This window comes from Struthio camelus, chromosome 6, assembly GCF_040807025.1.
Source record: "Struthio camelus isolate bStrCam1 chromosome 6, bStrCam1.hap1, whole genome shotgun sequence".
Taxonomy (NCBI): Eukaryota; Metazoa; Chordata; class Aves; order Struthioniformes; family Struthionidae; genus Struthio; species Struthio camelus.
The window spans coordinates 404,790-424,829 of record NC_090947.1 but is presented as its reverse complement, the minus strand read 5'-3'; the positions used below and the strand labels follow the sequence as shown (position 1 = coordinate 424,829).

At 40.8% G+C, this 20,040-nt stretch overlaps 1 protein-coding gene across 4 annotated transcripts in view; it reads left to right on the top strand.

Annotated features, from left to right (window-relative positions):
• The window catches only part of DIP2A (disco interacting protein 2 homolog A), a 136,987-nt gene that overhangs the window by 57,990 nt on the left and 58,957 nt on the right, over positions 1-20,040 (top strand). For 3 of the 4 annotated variants that reach the window (XM_068947663.1, XM_068947665.1, XM_068947667.1), the window contains exons 3-5: positions 1,466-1,585; positions 10,616-10,735; positions 19,249-19,494. In XM_068947663.1, coding sequence (XP_068803764.1) covers positions 1,466-1,585; positions 10,616-10,735; positions 19,249-19,494 — 486 coding nt within the window. The remainder of the gene's footprint in view (positions 1-1,465; positions 1,586-10,615; positions 10,736-19,248; positions 19,495-20,040) is intronic. The other variant, XM_068947664.1, reaches the window with a different exon arrangement.

Here is a 20,040-nt window from a genome sequence, read left to right as displayed (position 1 = left end):
AGAGTTATCGGATCTTGATTTTATAGTTGAAGTATAGATGTATAATGGATGATAAAATTGCACGTATAAGTGAGCAGTTACAATTCAAGCTTGTTTAATCCCTGTATATGTATCAAGAGCCAGGAGTAAGTCTCCTCTTTTTTGGGGATGAGGAGTAAGAAGGGATATCTCATAGTTACCAAAGGAGCGTCCATCATCTTCCTGACCTTTAGTTAGCCTAGAGGTAGATGTCAGCTCTAGGTTATCTGTCTAGAGTCCTATCCTGGACAGGTGCAGAGGAGATACCCTGGAGAGCAGGCCAATTCCTCTTATTTTAGTTATCTTTTTAGGGGCGGAATAAACTGTGTGCAGAAAGGGTCTGTGTTTCTTTACAGAGTATATAAAGTACTAGCCAGCCTAGATTAGAAGAGTAATCTTTAAATGGCTGAAGTTGACAGATTAATTCTGCCCTTATTATGTGTCAGATTTTTATTAGAGAATTGCAGAGTTCTTATAAAATATGAATCTTCTGGGTGTTGCTCTGTAAAATGGGTATAGATTAAACGGGTATGCACATCCTAAATTTTTATTCAAACTGGCTGTCTTGTTTGCGGAGTTGAAAGGAATTTGACAGACTCGTCCAAGTTGTTTGAGAAACAGGGCGGTGTCATCTTGTCTCTTCAGTAACTCCAGCTCTGATGCATAATTCTCGTCATCTCTGCAAACAGCCTTAAATTGATTTGGTTGTGGAAGTCAGTTTTCTGTTCTGCTGGGTATTTTTCAGGCTTACCTTTATGTTAATAGAGTTGGATGTGTTTTAGTTCTGGACTGCTTGTAGTTTTTTTTCTTTCATCATCTCAGTCAGTTGAGTTTGGGGATTAAGAGGACTTTGGTTCCCTTCCGCTCTTCCCTGCAGCTGACTGGATGGATCTGGGATATAGGATACTTAACTGCAAAGTAATTGAGAAAGGATGGTGATGTTATTCCTCCATCATATATTCCTGAACAGACTGAGATAGTTCTTCAGTTGTTCAGAAGCATTTCTTATTCTGGGTAAAATGCTAATCAGATCAAATTAGATTTTGGTTCTAAGAATGTTCACAGGAAGTTCCATCTGAACCTGAGAAAAAACTTCTTCACTGTGAGGGTGACAGAGCATTGGAACAGGTTGCCCAGAGAGGTGGTGGAGTCTCCTTCGCTGGAGATATTCAAAAGCCGTCTGGATGTGATCCTGGGCAATATGCTGTAGAGGACCCTGCTTGAGCAGGGAGGTTGGACTAGATGATCTCCCGAGGTCCTTTCCAACCTAAACGATTCTGTGATTCTGTGAATGTCAATTTAAAATAAGAAAATTGGATTTTTAAAGGAATAGTTTAGTGCTCCAGTTGGTTTGTAAGGAGGTGTCAAGAGTGGTAGAAGAAGGTGAACATGAAACAGATGTTTTATTTGGAACCTGAACTTGTACTGAAGTGACGCTGTATTTCAGGTGTGGATCCATCCCTGCAAGCAGAGAACAGAGTCCCAGGCTCTTCGCAAGCTACAGCTGCTGTGTCCAAACAGCAGAAATCCCGTTCTACTAACTCAAGGGATGAGCGCTTCCGATCTGGTAAGAAAAAGAAAAATAGATGGTGTCTTAACAGGAAAAGTGCACCAGCAAAGTAGTACGTATAACTCACGAGCGAGTTGGAAGTGCTTTGGTAGAGGGGAAGAAGTAAGGAATATTTTTTCAGGTAGCTTTGTGTATTTTTATACACAAGTTTTTGTTGAATTCCAGAATGGAGAAAACACTAGGAAAGGAAGAAATTGTAGACATTGTAGAAATTGTAGATTGTTTCTTATGTTTTCCTTATTGGGAATTTACACCATAACAGAACAGATTTCTCTTGTTTGCTGTTCAGGTTTCCGGTCTTTAGAACACATTTAAACACTTTGAGGGCTATAGACTGCGGGGATTTTTTTGTTTGTTTTGTTTTTTATTTTAAACAGGAAGGTTATAGAATTATCATATTTACCATAGCTCACTTTCAAATGTTTCCTGATTTAAAGCAAATGCACAAAAAAGGGAAATATCACAATGGATATTCTACATTAATTTTAAATGGACACCACTGTTACAAACCTCTTTTGGAAACTTCTGCGAAAATATCTGTATCCTCATCACATCCTGTTTCCATTGTTACGTTTCAGGTGGTTAAAATACATTGTTTCCTTGTGAAATTCCTTGTCACAATAGTGAGAAAGGCAGGTGTTTGGGAGGTATTTTCTTCTAAATACCTTCACACTTTTAAGTGGAAGTTTTTCTGTTTATTTTCTGGGGTAGTTATGTGTCTCAGAAATGTCTCTTGGGAATGAAGGAGTGCAAGTAATGACATGCATTAAATTTCCTTAATACATTGCTGATCTCAGGTCAGCTTACCGTGTAACTGCTTGACCACGGTACTTACCGCATCTCATTTGCGTTGCTGACGTTTACTTTGAGAACACCTTGCTCCAAAAAATGGCGATGATGCGTCTGCATGGGCTCTTTATGAATAATTGAAAGGTGAATGAGAAATCTGAAATAGTCTGAGGACCTGTAAGGACACCTGGGAAAGGTTTATGTAGTCAACTATACAAATAAAAACATCTCAATCTCAGGGAAGATTGCATGGGATGAAAATTGCTTAAATGAGGTATTTCAGAGTAATGTAAGAATTGTCATTTAAATTTATCTTTGCTCTTCAGATGCATCTGCAATGTAGTTCTACTGTTGAATATATACCGGAAAACAAGATTTAGTGGCTGAATTACAGCCATGATTTCCAAGTTAGTTTGTGCTTATCAGAATCCAAGTAAATTACAAGCTCAGTCATAAATCATATAGAAATTAATTTATTTAAAGTAGCTTTTGATGCTTTTAGTCTAACAAATAAAATTTGTAATTTACATTTACAGCAGCGAATACTTGGGAACCATTAGCAAAGAGAGCTAGGAGGGTCTAAAGAAACATGTTGTGTATGTGGCCACTCTTTCTGTCTTAGAGCCTCACCAGTCTTATTTTGGGATGGAGGGAACTGCCATGTTACTGGTATTGTTTGGGGAAAGTTTAGCGTAGGGCTCTTTAATCTTACAGTTTAAAAGCTGTAGTAATGGGTGAACTTCAGCAATTTCTGCTAACCTGCTTGCAAATGAATAGAGATGGCTTTTAAATGTTATCCTAACCATCCATGCATCAGTACATCCTCTTTTTTTCCTAGGGCTTCGGTTAACGTTTCTATGGTCTTGCTGATTTAAGTTTCTTTGAATCGGCTTCCACTGATTCTGAAGTGCTACTCGGTTTTGGGGGTTTACAGCTTTGCTGATGTTTTTACATTTCAATATGAGACTTTCTGAATGACTCTAAATGTTCAGGCAATCCTGTCGGCGGGCATCTATTCCAGATGAGGCCTGATAGGTGGATTTTTTAGGGTATTTCTTGTACTTATCACTCGCCACTGCCAAAATACTAGGTAGTGTTTCAGATAGACTGTCACATCATTCTGAGATTTCCCACCAGTGCTCCTCTAACTCATGTTTCATTTAAAATTCTTGCCCAGAATGCATTCCTCACTGTGGAATTCAAACTCTGGGGAAAAGTTCTCAGTTGTAACATATGAAATCACGTTTTTGTTTCTCATTAGTGATAATATGGCAAGACTTACTGTGCTCAGATAGTATCAAAATCAAACAGTAAAGGATTTACTGGATTTATTTGATCTATGTTAAGCTTATGTATGCTACATTGTGTAGATACAGCTTTCAAAAGCCAATAACTTTTTCTTCTTTCCTCTCTAGTATTTAGAAAAAAGACTGAAAATGTATTGAACTAGTGTTTCTCTCCTTTATTTATACAAAGAAGACAGACTGAAAGCAAAATGCAAGGTTTTTGTTGAACACATTTTTACTCTTCGAAAGCATTGCTCATCTTATTCTAACAGATGTTGGATCATCTAGTTGATTCGAATTTGAAAATGCTTTACTGCAGTGTCAGTGCTCTTTTTCGTGGCTATTCATGCTGTGAGATCTATGTATACGTAGAGTGTGAATACAGCTGTTGACTCGGGGTCTTGGAGAACACCAGCTACTGCTAAATAAATCCCCCCACCCAAAATTGGCATAAATAAGAGTCATGACTGTGCTTCACAGTACCTTAAAAGCAATCCAAATTTATCTGAGAGATTCTGGCTGTGCTAAAAGCAATTTCTACCAAACAAAAAGTTGTCTACAGCCAACAGTTTGAAACAATACCTTTTAAATTTCACTATATGTTGACATGCGTTAAACATAAGGAAGGATAAACGGCTTCGGGTTGTCGTTCTGGACATTATTGCTTCTTCAGTCGGTTGTATGCTTTATTTGTTCTGTAAACTTCAGGGTTTTTTCTGCTTTCTTCTTTTTGCTTTCCTTCTAGCCTTCTATATATTTTTCTTTTCCTTTCTTTGTATCTCATCTGTTCTGATATGTCCTTTTCAAGAGTAGCTGATGAGGATAGAATCCAATTTTTTATAAAATAAGATCTCTTTTGGAGCAATTATAGTCATTTTAGGACCATCAACATAAATTACTTAAAATAAGCAAGAGAAACAATTTTGCGTTTAGATGGACTCATTCTGCCTTTTACTAGCTGTCAGCAGATTTTTTTATAGTCTCCCAGAGTCATCTTCCGTTTAAACTAACTTTAATTTTATCAGCCACAGATTTTGTCCTCCAGCAGTAAATATTACCAGAAAACTTCCAACAACGAGTGCCATCAATACAGTAGACTAATAAATTACCTAAGTATTCCCAGAAGAGCGGTCAACGTTACAGTGCTTGAACTAGATTTTTTCCTTCTATTTACTGATGGCAGTGTGATGGGGGAGATGAGAAAGGCAGGGGCTCTGCAGGCTGATAGGCGATAAGCACCTCTTACCCGCAGTTGGGAGAACGGCAGCAATGGCAGTAAACTGGACCACCTCTTCCATCAGCACATGCGGTTTCTAGGGAAGACAGTTGTGCCTCCTCTGCTGCATGGTTTTGGTTAAGAACACAAACAAGTTAGCTGATAAGCATTTAGGGTGTCTGAATATACTCTCACGGCAGCTATACTTTCCACTTCTTCACTTTTTTTTTTTTTTTTCTTTCTATTAGCTACAGTTCCACCTATCACTGCTGGGCCTTTGTTGCTAGTGCCTTTTGGGGTATGTGGCTGTACTACATGGCCTGTTCTGCTAACTTACTTGAAATAGGAGAAAAAGATGCATCTGGGGAATACTCTAGGTGATGAGCAAGTCTGTTCAACGTGCCGGTGTGATACCTGCACAGCAGTGTGCAAAATCCAACAGCTGTGCTTTGTTTCATGTGATGAAGAGCTTGATCCCACGCTGACGTGCTCCACGAGCCTCGCCGTGGTCGTACTAGTTTTCTTAATGTGAGAAACAATATTTCAGTATCGAAGGCCCATTTAATAAAGAATGACAAAGTAAACACACAGCTTCCAGTGAAATTTTTTTTTTTAGTGCAAGAGATTCAGTTCAGGCAACAAGTGTAGAGGGTGCAATAATGAGTTCTTAGAATAACTATAAAACCTGGAAGGCTTGGTCTAATGATCCACAGGTATCAGCTTATAAGATTTCCCATTTAGACCACTTAACAGATTTAACTTCTCCAGTCTATATGCCAACATGTTTATACTTCAGAAATTAATCCCCGTGGTGAAACTGGTGAGCCTATTAATTCCATTCTTCTTTGAAGAGCTGCAGAGATTCTTGCTCCTGTGCCTAAGACAGGAACAGGAACCAGAGGCTGATAAACAAGCAGAGGCTCCTGAGAAGCAAGAAAATACTATTCTGCTAGTTGCCAATGGGTTTATGGTGTAACAGTTTAGGTGATAAATAAAACTAGGGGCTGTTCCGAAGTCTTCCTCCCTCGTCTCTTGTAAGAGATGTTGAAGGAAAGAAGGTGAGAATAGGTAAATGAGGTGGAAGAGAAGATGATATGGTTTGCTGCAACAAAAACTACAAGAAAAAAAAAGGGGTTTTGCATCATTGAGTAAGAAGTTGATGGTTTGCTGCAACTGAATGAAGATCATGAACTGCAGCTGTTTGCCTTTCTGTTTTGTTGTCCCCTCCCTTCCCCCTCCCCACCAAGATGCTTTCTTTTGCTTTTGGGTAGCAGCAGGTATATTTCTTCCTTACTTTGGTAGGCTTAATCCTTATGCTAATAAGAGTTAGGCTTACTGTTCATCTCTTTCAATGTTCCCGGCTGAATGTTTGTGTTCCCTGTCCTCAGAAACATGACATAATACAAATAATATTTGGTTTGATTTGATTTAATTATTTATTATTTAATTTTTTAGTTATTTAATTAGCTGAAGGAAGCTGAACCCTATGGTTCTTACCTTTTGCATGTTAAATTATGTTCGTAAGTAAATATTTTAAGAGTTTAGCCGTAGGCAATGCTAGACGGTTTCCTTTGCAATTCTATATTCAGATAAACTTTAATTTATAAGCTCTGAATATTTGTGCCCTAAGTGTTCCGTTTCCTTAAAATTATTTCATTCCTTCTGTGTTTTATTAGTGAGGATGGCTTTGTTGCCTTCGTAATGCGGAAAAGCTCTTAAAGGAAACATGGAAAAAGAACAAAGCATTCCAGGAAGGTGAAACCAGTTACTTAACTTGGCTGATAGAGGATGGTCCTACCTGGTTGTTACGTAAGGACAAGATATTAAAAGAAAATTTTCAGTCTGGAAATAGATCATAAGTGAATACAGGAGCAGCTGATGAAGTTAGCACCATGAAAATAGCACATGAAGGCAGGAAAAAAAAATGAATCATGGCTGTCTCTGGTTACATTTTATCATGTAATCTGGTATTTTCCAGGTTTCGGTGAGGATGAGGGGGGCTTTGAGGAGAAGGAGGTGCTAATTTTTGTCTTCTGGAAATGGAATAAAAGTAGTTTGCCTGCTTGCTGCCACAAATCTGTATGATGTTATGACCTATCCCACTGCGCTTTGTTAGTGTGCCTCAACACACCCTGGCCTCAGCTAGTCCTTTCTATTCCCTAAATACTCAAGCACTTAAGCAACGCTTTCATTTTTTATCTCCGTGGTTCGTTATTGAGCTACTTACTGCAGGCTGTAAAAGCTATGTGTTGTTTTTCTCTTTTGGAAGACCTTTCCTGGCAAAAAGAAGCCTTTTGTTATGTTCCGCTTGTTCCTATCAAATGTTAAAGCAACGTAAAAATATCTCCTGAAGTACATATAGAAATACACATAGTTAAAAAATATATACACATGCATTTTAAAAGATTCAACTTGCTTTGTCTAAAATTCTGCTATATAAATGTTTTGTAGAATTGACATTTTAACTCTGATTTTTAAAGGCTGCAAAAGTAACTGTTAATCGAAGTAATATTCTCAAGTCAATGGATAGCAGTAGCGTTCTTGGTGCATTTAAACAGCACAATGAAATAACAGATTTGTTTCATGTTTCTGAGTATCTGAGCACGAGGGTGGACTTCCCCCCCACCCCACCCCACCCCCCAAAAAAAAAAAAAAAAAGTAGTCCAAAACTGGCATCAGGAGACATCAAGACTAGAAAAAAGCAGTAGTCCAGGGGTGTGTGTGTGCTGGGGGGGGGGGGGGGGGGGAGGGGGAAGGGGATGGGGAATACTGAATCACAAATTCATAAAACACCTATTAAAAAGTCTTACCTCGAAAGGCAGATGTTTAATGAGCAATTTTCTCACAACAACATCGTCCCTGAACTTCTCAGGTTAGTTGCACAAACAGGTTTTATTTCAGGTAAGCAGATATCCAGTAAATTGTTAAATATATGTGAGAATACACAGGTGACATACTTGCATATATGTATCAAACACAGGACTGAACAGATTACCTGGAGGAGTTGCAGACATAAAAAGTGACAAATTATTACTAAAAAGAACTAGATGGTTTCCAGTAACATAAACACAACACTTATTTGGATTTTTCTGATCCTCTTGGCCTGGCTGAAGGAAACTGTTTTTTCACATGGATTTGTGACTAAGAAAAGTAGCTTCCCAATTTTGGTTAAGAGTGGGATGTGGGTTTTTCCCCTCTGGCTTTTTTTTTTTTTTTTTTTTTTTGGTATTTCTCTTAAAGGCACTGTGACCTTCTGCTGCTAGGGTTTTAGCTTGCTTTTTTTCCATGACATCTGTTTGAACTCATTTATGGAAGTTAATTGTGCTGTGTAATGAGGGCCTGAAAGTTGGATGCCTGAAGTACACTTAGAGTGGAAGAAATTTTTAGGTGTGGATATGGAACAGTTTCCATGCAACTTGGGAAAAGATATCTTAAATTAAGCGGTGGTGTTACCAAGGAAGAGCGATTTTGAAAGAATTTTCTTCTGCCAAAATCTGTCATTATAGCTGGCTACAAGTATCATATTACATGAAACTCTTTCTGGCTGGGTTCTTAATCATGTTTCAAAGCTTACGGGTAGCAGACCTGTGTTGTTATACTTGTAATCTGTTTTTGAAATTGAGAATTGAAGACTTATCTTCCCCAAATGTCAGATGTTTATCCGGCTGTGCTCTGCTGTTTATTAGCCTTTCGCTCCCTGGGTTACTGAAAAATCGCTTCCAGTTTTCATGAAAATACATACTGCATTGTCAAAATGAACTAGAATCGATCAGCCTATCCAAAAATTGTTGGAGACAGTCATGCTGAGCATGCTCGAGTAAGTTTCAGTACTGATGCCAGAAATAGGCACCTTTAGGCAAGCGTAGGAACTCTGCTTTTGTCAAAAGACAAACTCTTTGCTAGTGTTCCTGGCCGTGTACTACCACGAGATGAGATTTAGGGTTGATGCATCGTGCATGAGATGATGTGCAGATTGTAGTAGTCATACACAGGGTGGATCGTGGTTAAAATTTACAGCTATTATTGCACTTGCCTTGTGATATTTGGAATAATTTGTCTGTAAATAGAGCTGATTATATATTTGCTAATTTAAAAATACTTTTAAAAAAACTTTTAAGGTCACCCTCAAAGATCCTTTTCAATCTACAGCGTTTTCAATATAACTGGCTGGAAGTATCACAGGTGAGCATGCTAAATGCTTGCATTTGGTAACGCTGCTAAGGAAGTGAGAGGATAAATGTTGTTTCTTAGGTGCTTTTTCATGCTGCCTAGAAACAAGATCAGTGGAGGTTTTCAGTAAACTTTGTTCTAGTTTTATTCTCTACTAGACCTTCAGTTATAATAAAAACTACTTCCCAAAGAATACAGATCTCTTGAAAAAACCCTTACGTATTGAGCTGTTTACTATTACCAGCGGTTGTTTTACCAGTTAATGCCTATAGGCATGGGGCAGAGGAGTAATTTGTTGTTGAGTATGTCATGTGCTTCCCTCTTTCGTACTTAAAGGGTTTATCAACCTACTGTTAAGTATTTGCAGCCTTAGATGATGATAATGAAAAGAATACAGCTCTTTTTGCAAATTGAACGCTATTCATGAATTCTTGTACAGCACCTTCTATATAAAAGAAATATAATTGGTTATATGCTTTTGTCTTACCAAAATACTTGCTTTTTGGCCAGTTGTGGGTATGCAAGAGTGTATGGATTGTACTAGTTTTTCATGAGTTGAAATCTTAGATGATAAGATTAAGTGCATTTTGGTCTGTCTCATTTCTCCTTGACATCTGTCCTTTTCTTGCGATTGTTCTTCTACCTGAGCTTCACATGTTTGGTGTCAAAAGCTATATTGAAGTGCAAAATTTGTTGAAGACAACTTTTAATTATTTAAATTCTTTAAACTTTATCAGCAACGTGGTCTTGATTTGATTGAACAGTAAATTCCTTTTCAAACTTAGTTAATTTTGTTGCAACTTAAAAATAAGAAAAGTTAAAATATACCTGATGACCATATTAGCATAATTTCTGCTTTCAGGAAAATGAAAAGTTTATGCCCCTTCCCTGATTCTTCATATGTATTTAGCTTTTTCTTCTGTTTCTTCTTCCACTTTTTTCTAAGAGCTTCTAGTATAGATTTTTCATAATATTTCTTCTCTTCCATTGTGGATTTTGAAGCATGAGGAAGCCAACACAGTTGTCAGTTTACAGTATCTGCATTGACATTTAAATTTTAAAAAAATCATAATTCAAAATTAATGTGCTAGGTGTTCTGTAACTTCAGCACTGGTTTTCAGGGTGCTCTTCCTAATGAGACTATCAAAGCTCTTCACCCCCACCCTTCTCCTTGCAAAATCTTCCCTTAGATTTTGAATCGGTTGCTCCTGAACCAAACTGGGGGGTGGCGACACCATAGATCTCAATTGTATTTCTCCGAGACTGAATAAATGCAGATGTCACTGCCTCAGAATTCAAAGCCACGTTACTGTGGTTTAGCCTTAGACCTTTCTATTCTCCAAGAAATGCTGCTGCTTTGAGATTGAGAACCTCCTCCTTTCGGCAATTGGGAGAAATGGATACTAGGAGGAAGTCTGAATATATAGAACTAAAACCATAAAGGTGGTTATGTGATTCAGCTTTTGTATTTTGTATTTGCCTTATACAAGGTGGAATTGAGGCTTTCTGTGTTTCTAGAAAGAAATCCTGATTAAACTTAATTTCTTAACTTTTATTTATTTATAGATGTCCACACTGAAGCAGTACAAGCAGCACTGGCGAAATACAAAGAGAGAAAAATGCCCATGCCTTCGAAAAGACGATCTGTCCTTGTACACTCTTCAGTAGAAACATACACGCCTCCAGGTATCTACCGAGTTACCATATGTAAATCTTGCCAGGTAAACTTTATAGCAAAATGCAAAAAGCAACTGCTTTGTTCCGCTACTTTGGAAGTGTGTTGCACTGAACTTCTTCCATATTCATGACTGTAATCCCTGATAATCAGGCGTTAGTTGAATCTGTCCTTTGATGTGTCTTTCCTCAAGATTGTTGGTCTTTCATCTAGAGATACTGTAGCTGCTGAGGTCCACGTGAAAGCTATAATAGCTAGAGTGAGCAGTTGCCCTTTATGCATTAAGTGCGTTCTCATACATAAAGTCTCACTTGGAAAGACGTAATCCTGGCAAGCATGTCAGAGCTGTAAATAGCTTATTTCATGTTGCATAAGATCCTTTCCTTTGAGTTGAAGAAATGCTGCAGTATTAAGTTGCTGCATTAGCTTGCAAAACGTTCATCAGATGGTCTCAACTGTGAGCAATTTAAAACATTCAAGTAATCATATGCTATAATTGTTTAGGTTGTTTAGCTCAGAATGTTTTCTTTAAAACTTTTTTAAGAAAAAAAAAAAAAGAGTCGTCTTCCTGTTGTCTCACAATGAATTCTCTAGAGGCTGAGAAAAATGTTTCTCCAGATACATGTTGTGCTAGCCAGCCAAATATTTTGGGGCCCATATCTTGCATACAAAGAAAAGGAATTTCCCCTACGCTTTCAAGTTTTGCATGATGTGCTCTTAGTATGGTCCTTCTTAATGTGGTCCTGGAGTAGAAGCACACTGACCTCTAGTGCCCTTCTCCATCAGTTCTCTTCCTTATCCCCCCGTCAGTAAGAGAAGCTCTGCTGTGCTGCCCTCTTGCATCCTGGGCTGTATTTCTTCTCTCTGTTCTTCTTCAGAGGAGATCTCACTTTTCTTTGCTGGTTGCATGCTTTTCTATAATACTTTTTTGTGAGGTGTTTGGTTATTTTCATTAATTAAAAGGAAATAATATCTTCGGCAGTCTTGCATCTGATCTGTCTTCACCTTTATGGTTTTTTTCCACTTATAATATGTTAAGGTACCATGCTTGTTGATTGGCTTACTCTTCTAGTGTTCCTTTACTCAGAAGCGCGTGAGAGTAACTATTTCAGCAGGGTGGTTGTCAATGCATGTTGTGTGCATGTCTTGCATACATGTTGTTTTTGTTTGTGAAAGTTGTCAAGAATTACCTAAATCAAAATCATTTTCTCAAATGAAAGTACAGTGCCTGTCTGTATATTGAGGCTTCAGATGGTAAGTCACAAAGCTTCTGTTTATGGCCCTTCAAGGCAATAGTCTTCCTTACTGTCCAAAATAAACCCTGATGGAACAATCAGTCATGCTTTTTATATAGTATCACTCTATCCTGTTCTCTTATTCCTAAAATGTTCCAAGTCACTCTGTGTTTGGAGCAAGGTATGTTGTGACAGAAAAAGAACATGCTGATGTTCTCCCTGAAGTTTAGTATACAAAGGAGCAGGGGGTTCAGCTAGATTTTCTTGTCTCCCTTAGTATTTAAAACTGGAAGGAATCTTCCTGCAGTGCTTTGAGATAACCAAAGTATCCTTCTATTTTGGAAACCTTCAGGACAGATTTGAAGTCATTCTGATGGTTCCACCTGCAGTTACTGCTCAGCCACTCAGTCTGAGGTCAGAGCTCTGCATGCTGCTTTAAAGGAGAAGTAGTCTTTGGGGGTCTTGAGAGAGGGCTATGGAAAGTTTAAATAGCTTCCTTGTATATGGGACCCTATGACCATGGGACCCTGTTTGAAGATCAACAGCTGATGGGGAGTGATGGGATCCACCTTACCAAGCGGGGCACGCGTGTCTTTGCCAACAGATTGGCCAGCCTGGTAAGGAGGGCTTTAAACTAGGCAAGATGGGGGAAGGGGAGTGGTATAGTGGCAGGAGAGTCAGTAAAACACCGCTCAAGTCAGGATGCCTCCAGCGGGTGCATACAGCCAGGGGAGACAGCATGGGACATGGCTATGGAGGATCCTCTTGCACCTCTTCTGGGAAGCTTGCATGCTTGACTGGCTCTCTGAAATGCCTGTATACCAATGCACGCAGCATGGGGAATAAACAGGAAGAGTTAGAGACCTGTGTGCGGTCGCAGGGCCATGATCTCATTGCAGTGACAGAGACATGGTGGGATAGTTCACATGACTGGGATGCTGTCCTGGATGGCTACGTGCTTTTTAGGAAAGACAGGCCAGGAAGGCAAGGTGGTGGAGTTGCCCTTTATGTGAGGGAGCAACTAGAATGTATGGAGCTCTGCCTCGGGGTGGATGAAGAGCAAGTTGAGAGCCTATGGGTAAGGATTAAAGGGCAGGGTAACATGGGTGACACTGTTGTGGGGGTCTACTACAGACCACCTGATCAGGAGGAAGTCATCGATGAGGCCTTCTACAGACAGCTGGAAGAAGCCTCACGATCACAGGCCCTGGTTCTCATGGGGGACTTCAACCACCCTGACATCTGTTGGCAAGACAGCACAGCTAGGCACAAACAGTCGAGGAGGTTCCTGCAGAGGATTGATGATAATTTCTTGACCCAGGTGGTGGAGACACCAACGAGGAGAGGTGCAATGCTAGACCTTGTCCTAACGAACAAAGAAGGTCTAGTTGGAGAGGTGAAGGTTGGGGGCAGCCTTGGCTGCAGTGACCATGAGATGGTGGAGTTCAGGATCCTACAAGGAGGGAGCAGGTCAATGAGTAGGATTGCAACGCTGGACTTCAGGAGAGCTAACTTTGGCCTCTTGAGGGACCTACTTAGGGGAATCTCACGAGGTAGGGCCCTAGAAGGAAGAGGGGTCCAAGAAAGCTGGTTAATATTCAAGCGTCACTTCCTCCAGGCTCAAGATCAGTGCATCCCTCTGAGGAAGAAGTCGAGCAAAGCGGGCAGGGGACCTGCATGGATGAGCAAGGAACTCCTGGCCAAACTCCAGCAGAAGAAGGAAGTGTACAGAATGTGGAAAAGGGGACAGGCCACTTGGGAGGAATACAGGGACGTTGTCAGAGCGTGCAGGGATGCGACAAGGAAGGCTAAGGCCCAGATGGAATTAAATCTGGCAAGGGATGTCAAGGACAACAAGAAGGCCTTTTTCAAATACATCAATAGCAAAAGGAAGACTAGGGAAAACGTGGGCCCGCTGCTGAATGGGGTGGGTGCCCTGGTGACGAAGGAGACAGAGAAGGCAGAGTTATTGAATGCCTTCTTTGCTTCCGTCTTCACTGCTAAGGCGAGTCCTCAGGAATTCCAGACCTTGGAGACAAGAGAGGAAGTCTGGAGAAAGGAAGACTCTCCCTTGGTTGAGGAGGATCAGGTTAGAGATCTTTTGTCCAAACTTGACATCCACAAATCCATGGGCCCTGATGGGATGCACCCACGAGTGCTGAGGGAGCTGGCGGATGTTATCGCTAGGCCACTCTCCATCCTCTTGGAAAGGTCCTGGAGATCAGGAGAGGTGCCTGAGGACTGGAAGAAAGCCCATGTCCCGCCAGTCTTCAAAAAGGGCAAGAAGGAGGAGCCAGGAAACTCTAGGCCTGTCAGCCTCCCCTGCATCCCTGGAAAGGTGATGGAACAGCTCCTCCTGGAGGTCCTCACTAAGCATGTGGAGGACAAGAAGGTGATCAGGAGGAGTCAGCATGGATTCACCCAAGGGAAATCATGCTTGACCCATCTGATAGCTTTCTCTGGTGGAATGACTGGCTGGGTAGATGAGGGCAGAGCAGTGGATGTTGTCTACCTGGACTTCAGCAAGGCTTTCGACGCTGTCTCCCATCACATCCTCCTAGGTAAGCTCAGGAAGTGTGGGCTAGACGAGTGGACAGTGAGGTGGCTTGAGAACTGGCTGGATGGCCGAGCTCCGAGGGTTGTGGTGAATGGCGCAGAGTCAAGTTGGAGGCCTGTGGCTAGTGGTGTCCCCCAGGGGTCAGTCCTGGGTCCAGTCTTGTTCAATATATTCATCAATGACCTGGAGGAAGGGACAGAGTGCACCCTCAGCAAGTTTGCTGATGATACTAAAGTGGGGGGAGAGGCTAACACACCAGAAGACTGTGCTTCCATTCCGAGGGACCTGGACAGGCTGGAGAGGTGGGCGGAGAAGAACCTCCTGAAGTTCAACAAAGGCAAGTGCAAGGTCCTGCCCCTAGGCAGGAATAATCCCATGCAGCAGTACAGGCTGGGGGTTGACCTGCTGGAAAGTAGCTCTGCCGAGAAGGACCTGGGAGTGCTGGTGGACAACAAGTTAAACATGAGCCAGCAGTGTGCCCTTGTGGCCAAGAAGGCCAATGGTCTCCTGGGGTGCATTTAGGCAGGGTGTTGCCAGCAGGTGGAGGGAGGTGATCCTGCCCCTCTCCTCAGCCCTGGTGAGGCCTCACCTGGAGTACTGTGTCCAGTTCTGGGCTCCCCAGGACAAGAGAGACAAGGCACTCCTGGAGAGAGTCCAGTGGAGGGCTACCAAGATGATTAGAGGGCTGGAGCACCTCTCCTCTGAAGAAAGGCTGAGAGAGCTGGGCCTGTTCAGCCTGGAGAAGAGAAGACTGAGAGGTGATCTGATCAACGTGTACAAGTATCTGAAGGGGGAGTGTCCAGAGGATGAGGCCAGCCTCTTCTCCGTGGTGCCCAGCAGCAGGACAAGAGGCAATGGGCAGAAACTGAACCACAGGCAGTTCCATCTGAACCTGAGAAAAAACTTCTTCCCTGTGAGGGTGACAGAGCATTGGAACAGGTTGCCCAGAGAGGTGGTGGAGTCTCCTTCGCTGGAGATATTCAAAACCTGTCTGGATGTGATCCTGGGCAATATGCTGTAGAGGACCCTGCTTGAGCAGGGAGGTTGGACTAGATGATCTCCAGAGGTCCCTTCCGACCTAAACGATTCTGTGATTCTGTGATATGCTACAGGGAAGCCGTATATACAGCTCAGGTCATATCGAAATACATTCCAACAGGCTTTGTTGTGAAGCACGGCTGCAGAGCTTAGATAAGAAGCTCCTGTGAAATACCCTGCTCAGGAACACACGCGAATTTATTGGTGTCAGAAAAGTGGATTTTTCACTGTTTCTAAAAAAGAAAAAAGAAACTGTTGTTAACCAGGAGCTGCTAGAGAATGTCGTCTTCTAACGTACCTTTCAAAGTGTTTAGCGCAAATGCCAAATGTACTTGCATTGGGCTTTAACAGGGTACGGAAGTACCGTAACTAATGGTGTGAAAGAAGAATTAAGTTTTCTTCTCTGTCATGTTGGATTTAAGCGAGGTGACTAGTTACCAGATTTGGGATTTTCCCTTCTCTATATAAGAGAATGGATCACTGGATGAGTGTTGTATCACTGAAAGATCCAGCCATTAAAAAACATTCCATGGATTTGCTTCAGCTATATTTATTTACAAGAATAGTCTTTTCATGGCTAAGACCCTTTCCCTTTATTTGCAAAGTGAGCTCAGCAAGAAAAATCTCACATTGCAAAGAACCTGAGTCACCTCTGGAGTTGCTGTCAAGCACTAGCAACAGAGCATTGCACTGGCAAGGGGATTACATAAGACTTGCTGGAGCTGAAGGTGGTCTTTCTCCTCTGTTCCCTCCTCCCTCCCCCATAAGCGGAAACCAAAACCGGTCGGATTATATTAGCTGGTAAAGGTTTTGAGAAAGATAGCGCTGCAAAATAAGTACTATGTTATGACAGTGCATATAGCTTTATCTGAAGATGGGAGCTTGGCAAAAGGTTGCTGAACTCAGCTTGCAGTCCGCGTGCTTTCTGCGGCTGGATGGCAGAGAGTTGCACTACCTACCTTGAAGTCGTCTCTCTGAGTAATAACCATAAATTCGTGATGGCTTGGCTCAGGAGCTCCATGTACCTTTGTTCTTCTGAGGTCAGACTTCCTTCAGAATAGTTTTATCGGCTGCTTTAGCACTCAGCGTGCTGAGGTTGGAACATTTTCTCGCGGTTTCAAGTTACTAGGGGAATGTGTAGACTTGAACTATTAAACTCTGCCTCAAAATCCTTGTATTAGCAGAGGTTAATGCAATTAAAATCAGGCTTTCTTAGTATTTAAAAGCTGAAATTTTGCTTCCAACAATTACTGCACAGGAAGGAAGCATCAAATTCCAGTCACAATGTTCAGTTCACAACCAACTCCCTTGACAGGTAGTAATGGAGCTGCTTTTATCAGTCACCCTTCCAAAAATGTGAATGCACTTTTGTTTTCTATCTAGAGTCTCCTATCCTTCCCGGACAGTTTATATGCGATCAGAACTTCAGCTGTAGTCTTGATGCATGTTTGGTCCAAAGGGTGGTGGTTTCTGTGGCTATCTTGGGTCAGGTCCCAGCCAGGAAGAATTGCAAGCCAAGTACATAGCATTCTATGCACAGCCCATCGAGAACCGACATTTAACTCTGTGGCTGTCAGAGAGCTAATTATTGACATTAACTTGCTACTTTTCCTGTTGTAGCTGTGTTTTGTTATGAGAATGTTTGTATTGCTATGAACGTCTCATTTAATTTTACATCTTTGTTTATAGCATGAAGTCTAGAAGCGTGAAGTAGTTTTTGGCTTATATAAAATATCTGCAATCTTAGCAATTTTATAAAGCCTTAATTAAATTTATGCCTGGGTAAAGGACACCGTCAGAGTATGTATCCTTTGAGAAACTATTTTCTCTGTAGTTTTATATCTTACTCTGAAGCGATAATAAATCACACACGTATTTTTGCTGAACCTGAGTGTTTGCAATCCTATCTTGTTAGGTTTTCCTGGAATTGTTTGTTTTTGCCTTCTGCCTAAAAGAAAGAGAAGGTTGCAAGCACTAAGGGGTTGGTTTGGCTCCTCTCCAGCAGTAGAGGGAATCAGCAGCCAAAAACTACAACTAGGGGAGTAGACCAGAAATACACAAGGCACAGATGCAGGAATGGTGATCTACCCCAGCTGTATCTTCTCAAAGATCAATTATTTATGTATTTTCATGCAAAACTTGTCATGTTTGGCCAGGGGTGATCAAGTAATGAGAGATCTGTAATTTTAACTTTGAGAAGGCCATTGCATCAAACTAGCTTCTTACGAAATGCTTTCCAATTTCTGTGTTTTTACTGTTTAAGAGCAATTATTCTGAAGTTATTGGCAACATGTATATTCTTGAAAAACAAAATTGAGTAGACATCTGGTAAAAGGTTGTTGCCAAAGGTAACAGAAAAGTTTTCAACATGGCTTTGACATGATTTTGCAATGGAATTATATGTAGCTGAACAGTTAAGCATTCAGAGGATTAAAAAAATGCCACAGTTAAGGTTGCAGAATTTCTATGGTAACTCCCACCATCACGCAGGATCTCAGCATCTGGAAAAGACTCTAGAATATATCTTCCATAGTGGACACTATATTTTTCCCGTGCACTCTTCTGCCTGCAGTACCTTTTCTTAATTGTCCTGGCCATGATGTGTGAATTAAATCTGCTTTTTACAAACTGACTTAGTGTGAAGTTTATCAGTATATGGGAAGTGCATTTTTTTATCAGCTTTCCTTTAATTAACGTTGGGGGTGGGGTGGGGGGGGGAACACGCTGAGGTTCTAGTTCTTACAATGCAGCAGTTCCTATAGGAAGAGACCAAACGTCCAATTGATGTAGCGGTTGCTTCTGTGACAAGCCTCAGTTTCACAATGCAACAATTTCGGCAGGAGAAGTCAAACTGCAAAAGAGAACATTTTTTCTTTAACAGAAGTTTCTGGTTTTCACTCAGAACCAATAGAGCTGTGTGTATATATATTTATATTTTTTAAGACCTTTTTAATTGTTGTCAAGAAGATAAATATGGAAAAGAGTACAAAGGGCAAACCTCTGGCGAGTTTTGAATAACTAGAAGGTAACTGGAAGGCTAAAATAGGAGCCCTTAGTCTTTAACAGCAACAAATACACTTCCACAGTGAAAAGAGGCTTTACTAAGCATTTTTATATAGTGCTCATTAGTATCAGTTCGGGTGGTTGAAATACATCCTTTTAAATCCTTTTAAAATTATTTTTAGATTAATGAAATGACTTATTGAACTTCCTAGTACTGTGCTTTTCTTAGTAATTAGTTTTCAAAACCATGGTCAAAAAAATCTGTAAGTGAAGGCTTTAAAAAATATATATATATTATATGTATTCAGGGAGGATGAATCCCAGTTTATCTATTCAAAATAGAAATACTCCTTACATGGATTAGGTGTATATGCCCACTTACAGTGGGTTAGTGACTGTACTAGACTAGAGGTGGCTTAGGTGGTAGTTTTTTCAGGTCTTCTGTCTTTCCAAATACAGGAAGTAAATTAAACTTTGCTTCAAGTGTGTTCTAGCTGTAATGTGTAGAAGTTTGTATGTTAACATAAAAAAGGCAATGAGCAGAATTAGTGCATGTGAATATACCATTTGCTTAATACACGCATCTCATGTTTAGCACATGAGAACGCTACGTGAAGAACATGGAAAACCTTCATGTTCCTGTCTGGGTCATTCCCACATTACATGCCTGTCGTCATTATTTTAATCACAGACACATCGTCAGCATCAGAAGATGAGGGCTCGTTACGTCGGCAAGGGCGGATCACCTCCACTCCGTTCCAGAGTCATTCCAACGTAGAGCCCTGGCTTAACCGGGTTATTCAGGGCTCCTCCACCTCATCCTCTGCATCCTCCACCTCATCCCATCCAGGAGGGAAACCTGCTGCTGCTTCCAATACTGCTACTGCCACCGCTGCTGCCACTGTGCTTGCAGATCTCATGGCACACACCCAGCTAGGTCAGTAAAGAACTGCCTGTGTGGTTAAAACAAACTCAAATTAAAAAACCCAAAGCAAGGATAAACACAAAAGTCAGGTATGAGTGCTGTGCTTCACCAGAAGGTATCCATAAGTAGCCTTACAATGTCCAAGCCACAGACCAGGTATGTATGATGTATGTATTTAGTTTAAACCAAACCGGTTGTTCAGGAGATCTGAACATGCGTTCTCTTGGTAAAATGCGTGATTTATCAAGAAACTATCAAAAGTGAAATTTTTAGTGGATTAAGAATCAGAATTTCTATGGGATCAGATTTTTTTGTTGCATGCTTTCTGATCTGCATTCATTTACCCTAAATAGTTTCAAGTTGTGGATTTCAGAAGTAACGCAGTTGGTAGACATCCAAAAGACTACAAAAACATCTAGAATCTCATGGAAAGTTATGAAATCAGAGGCCCTGACAAAGTTAGATTTCAAGTTGAAATGTAATTTTCCTTTAAGTTTAAAGTCATGAATAATAGTGCTTTAAAGTGGAACCAAAGTGAAAATGTAGAAGTACTGGTAA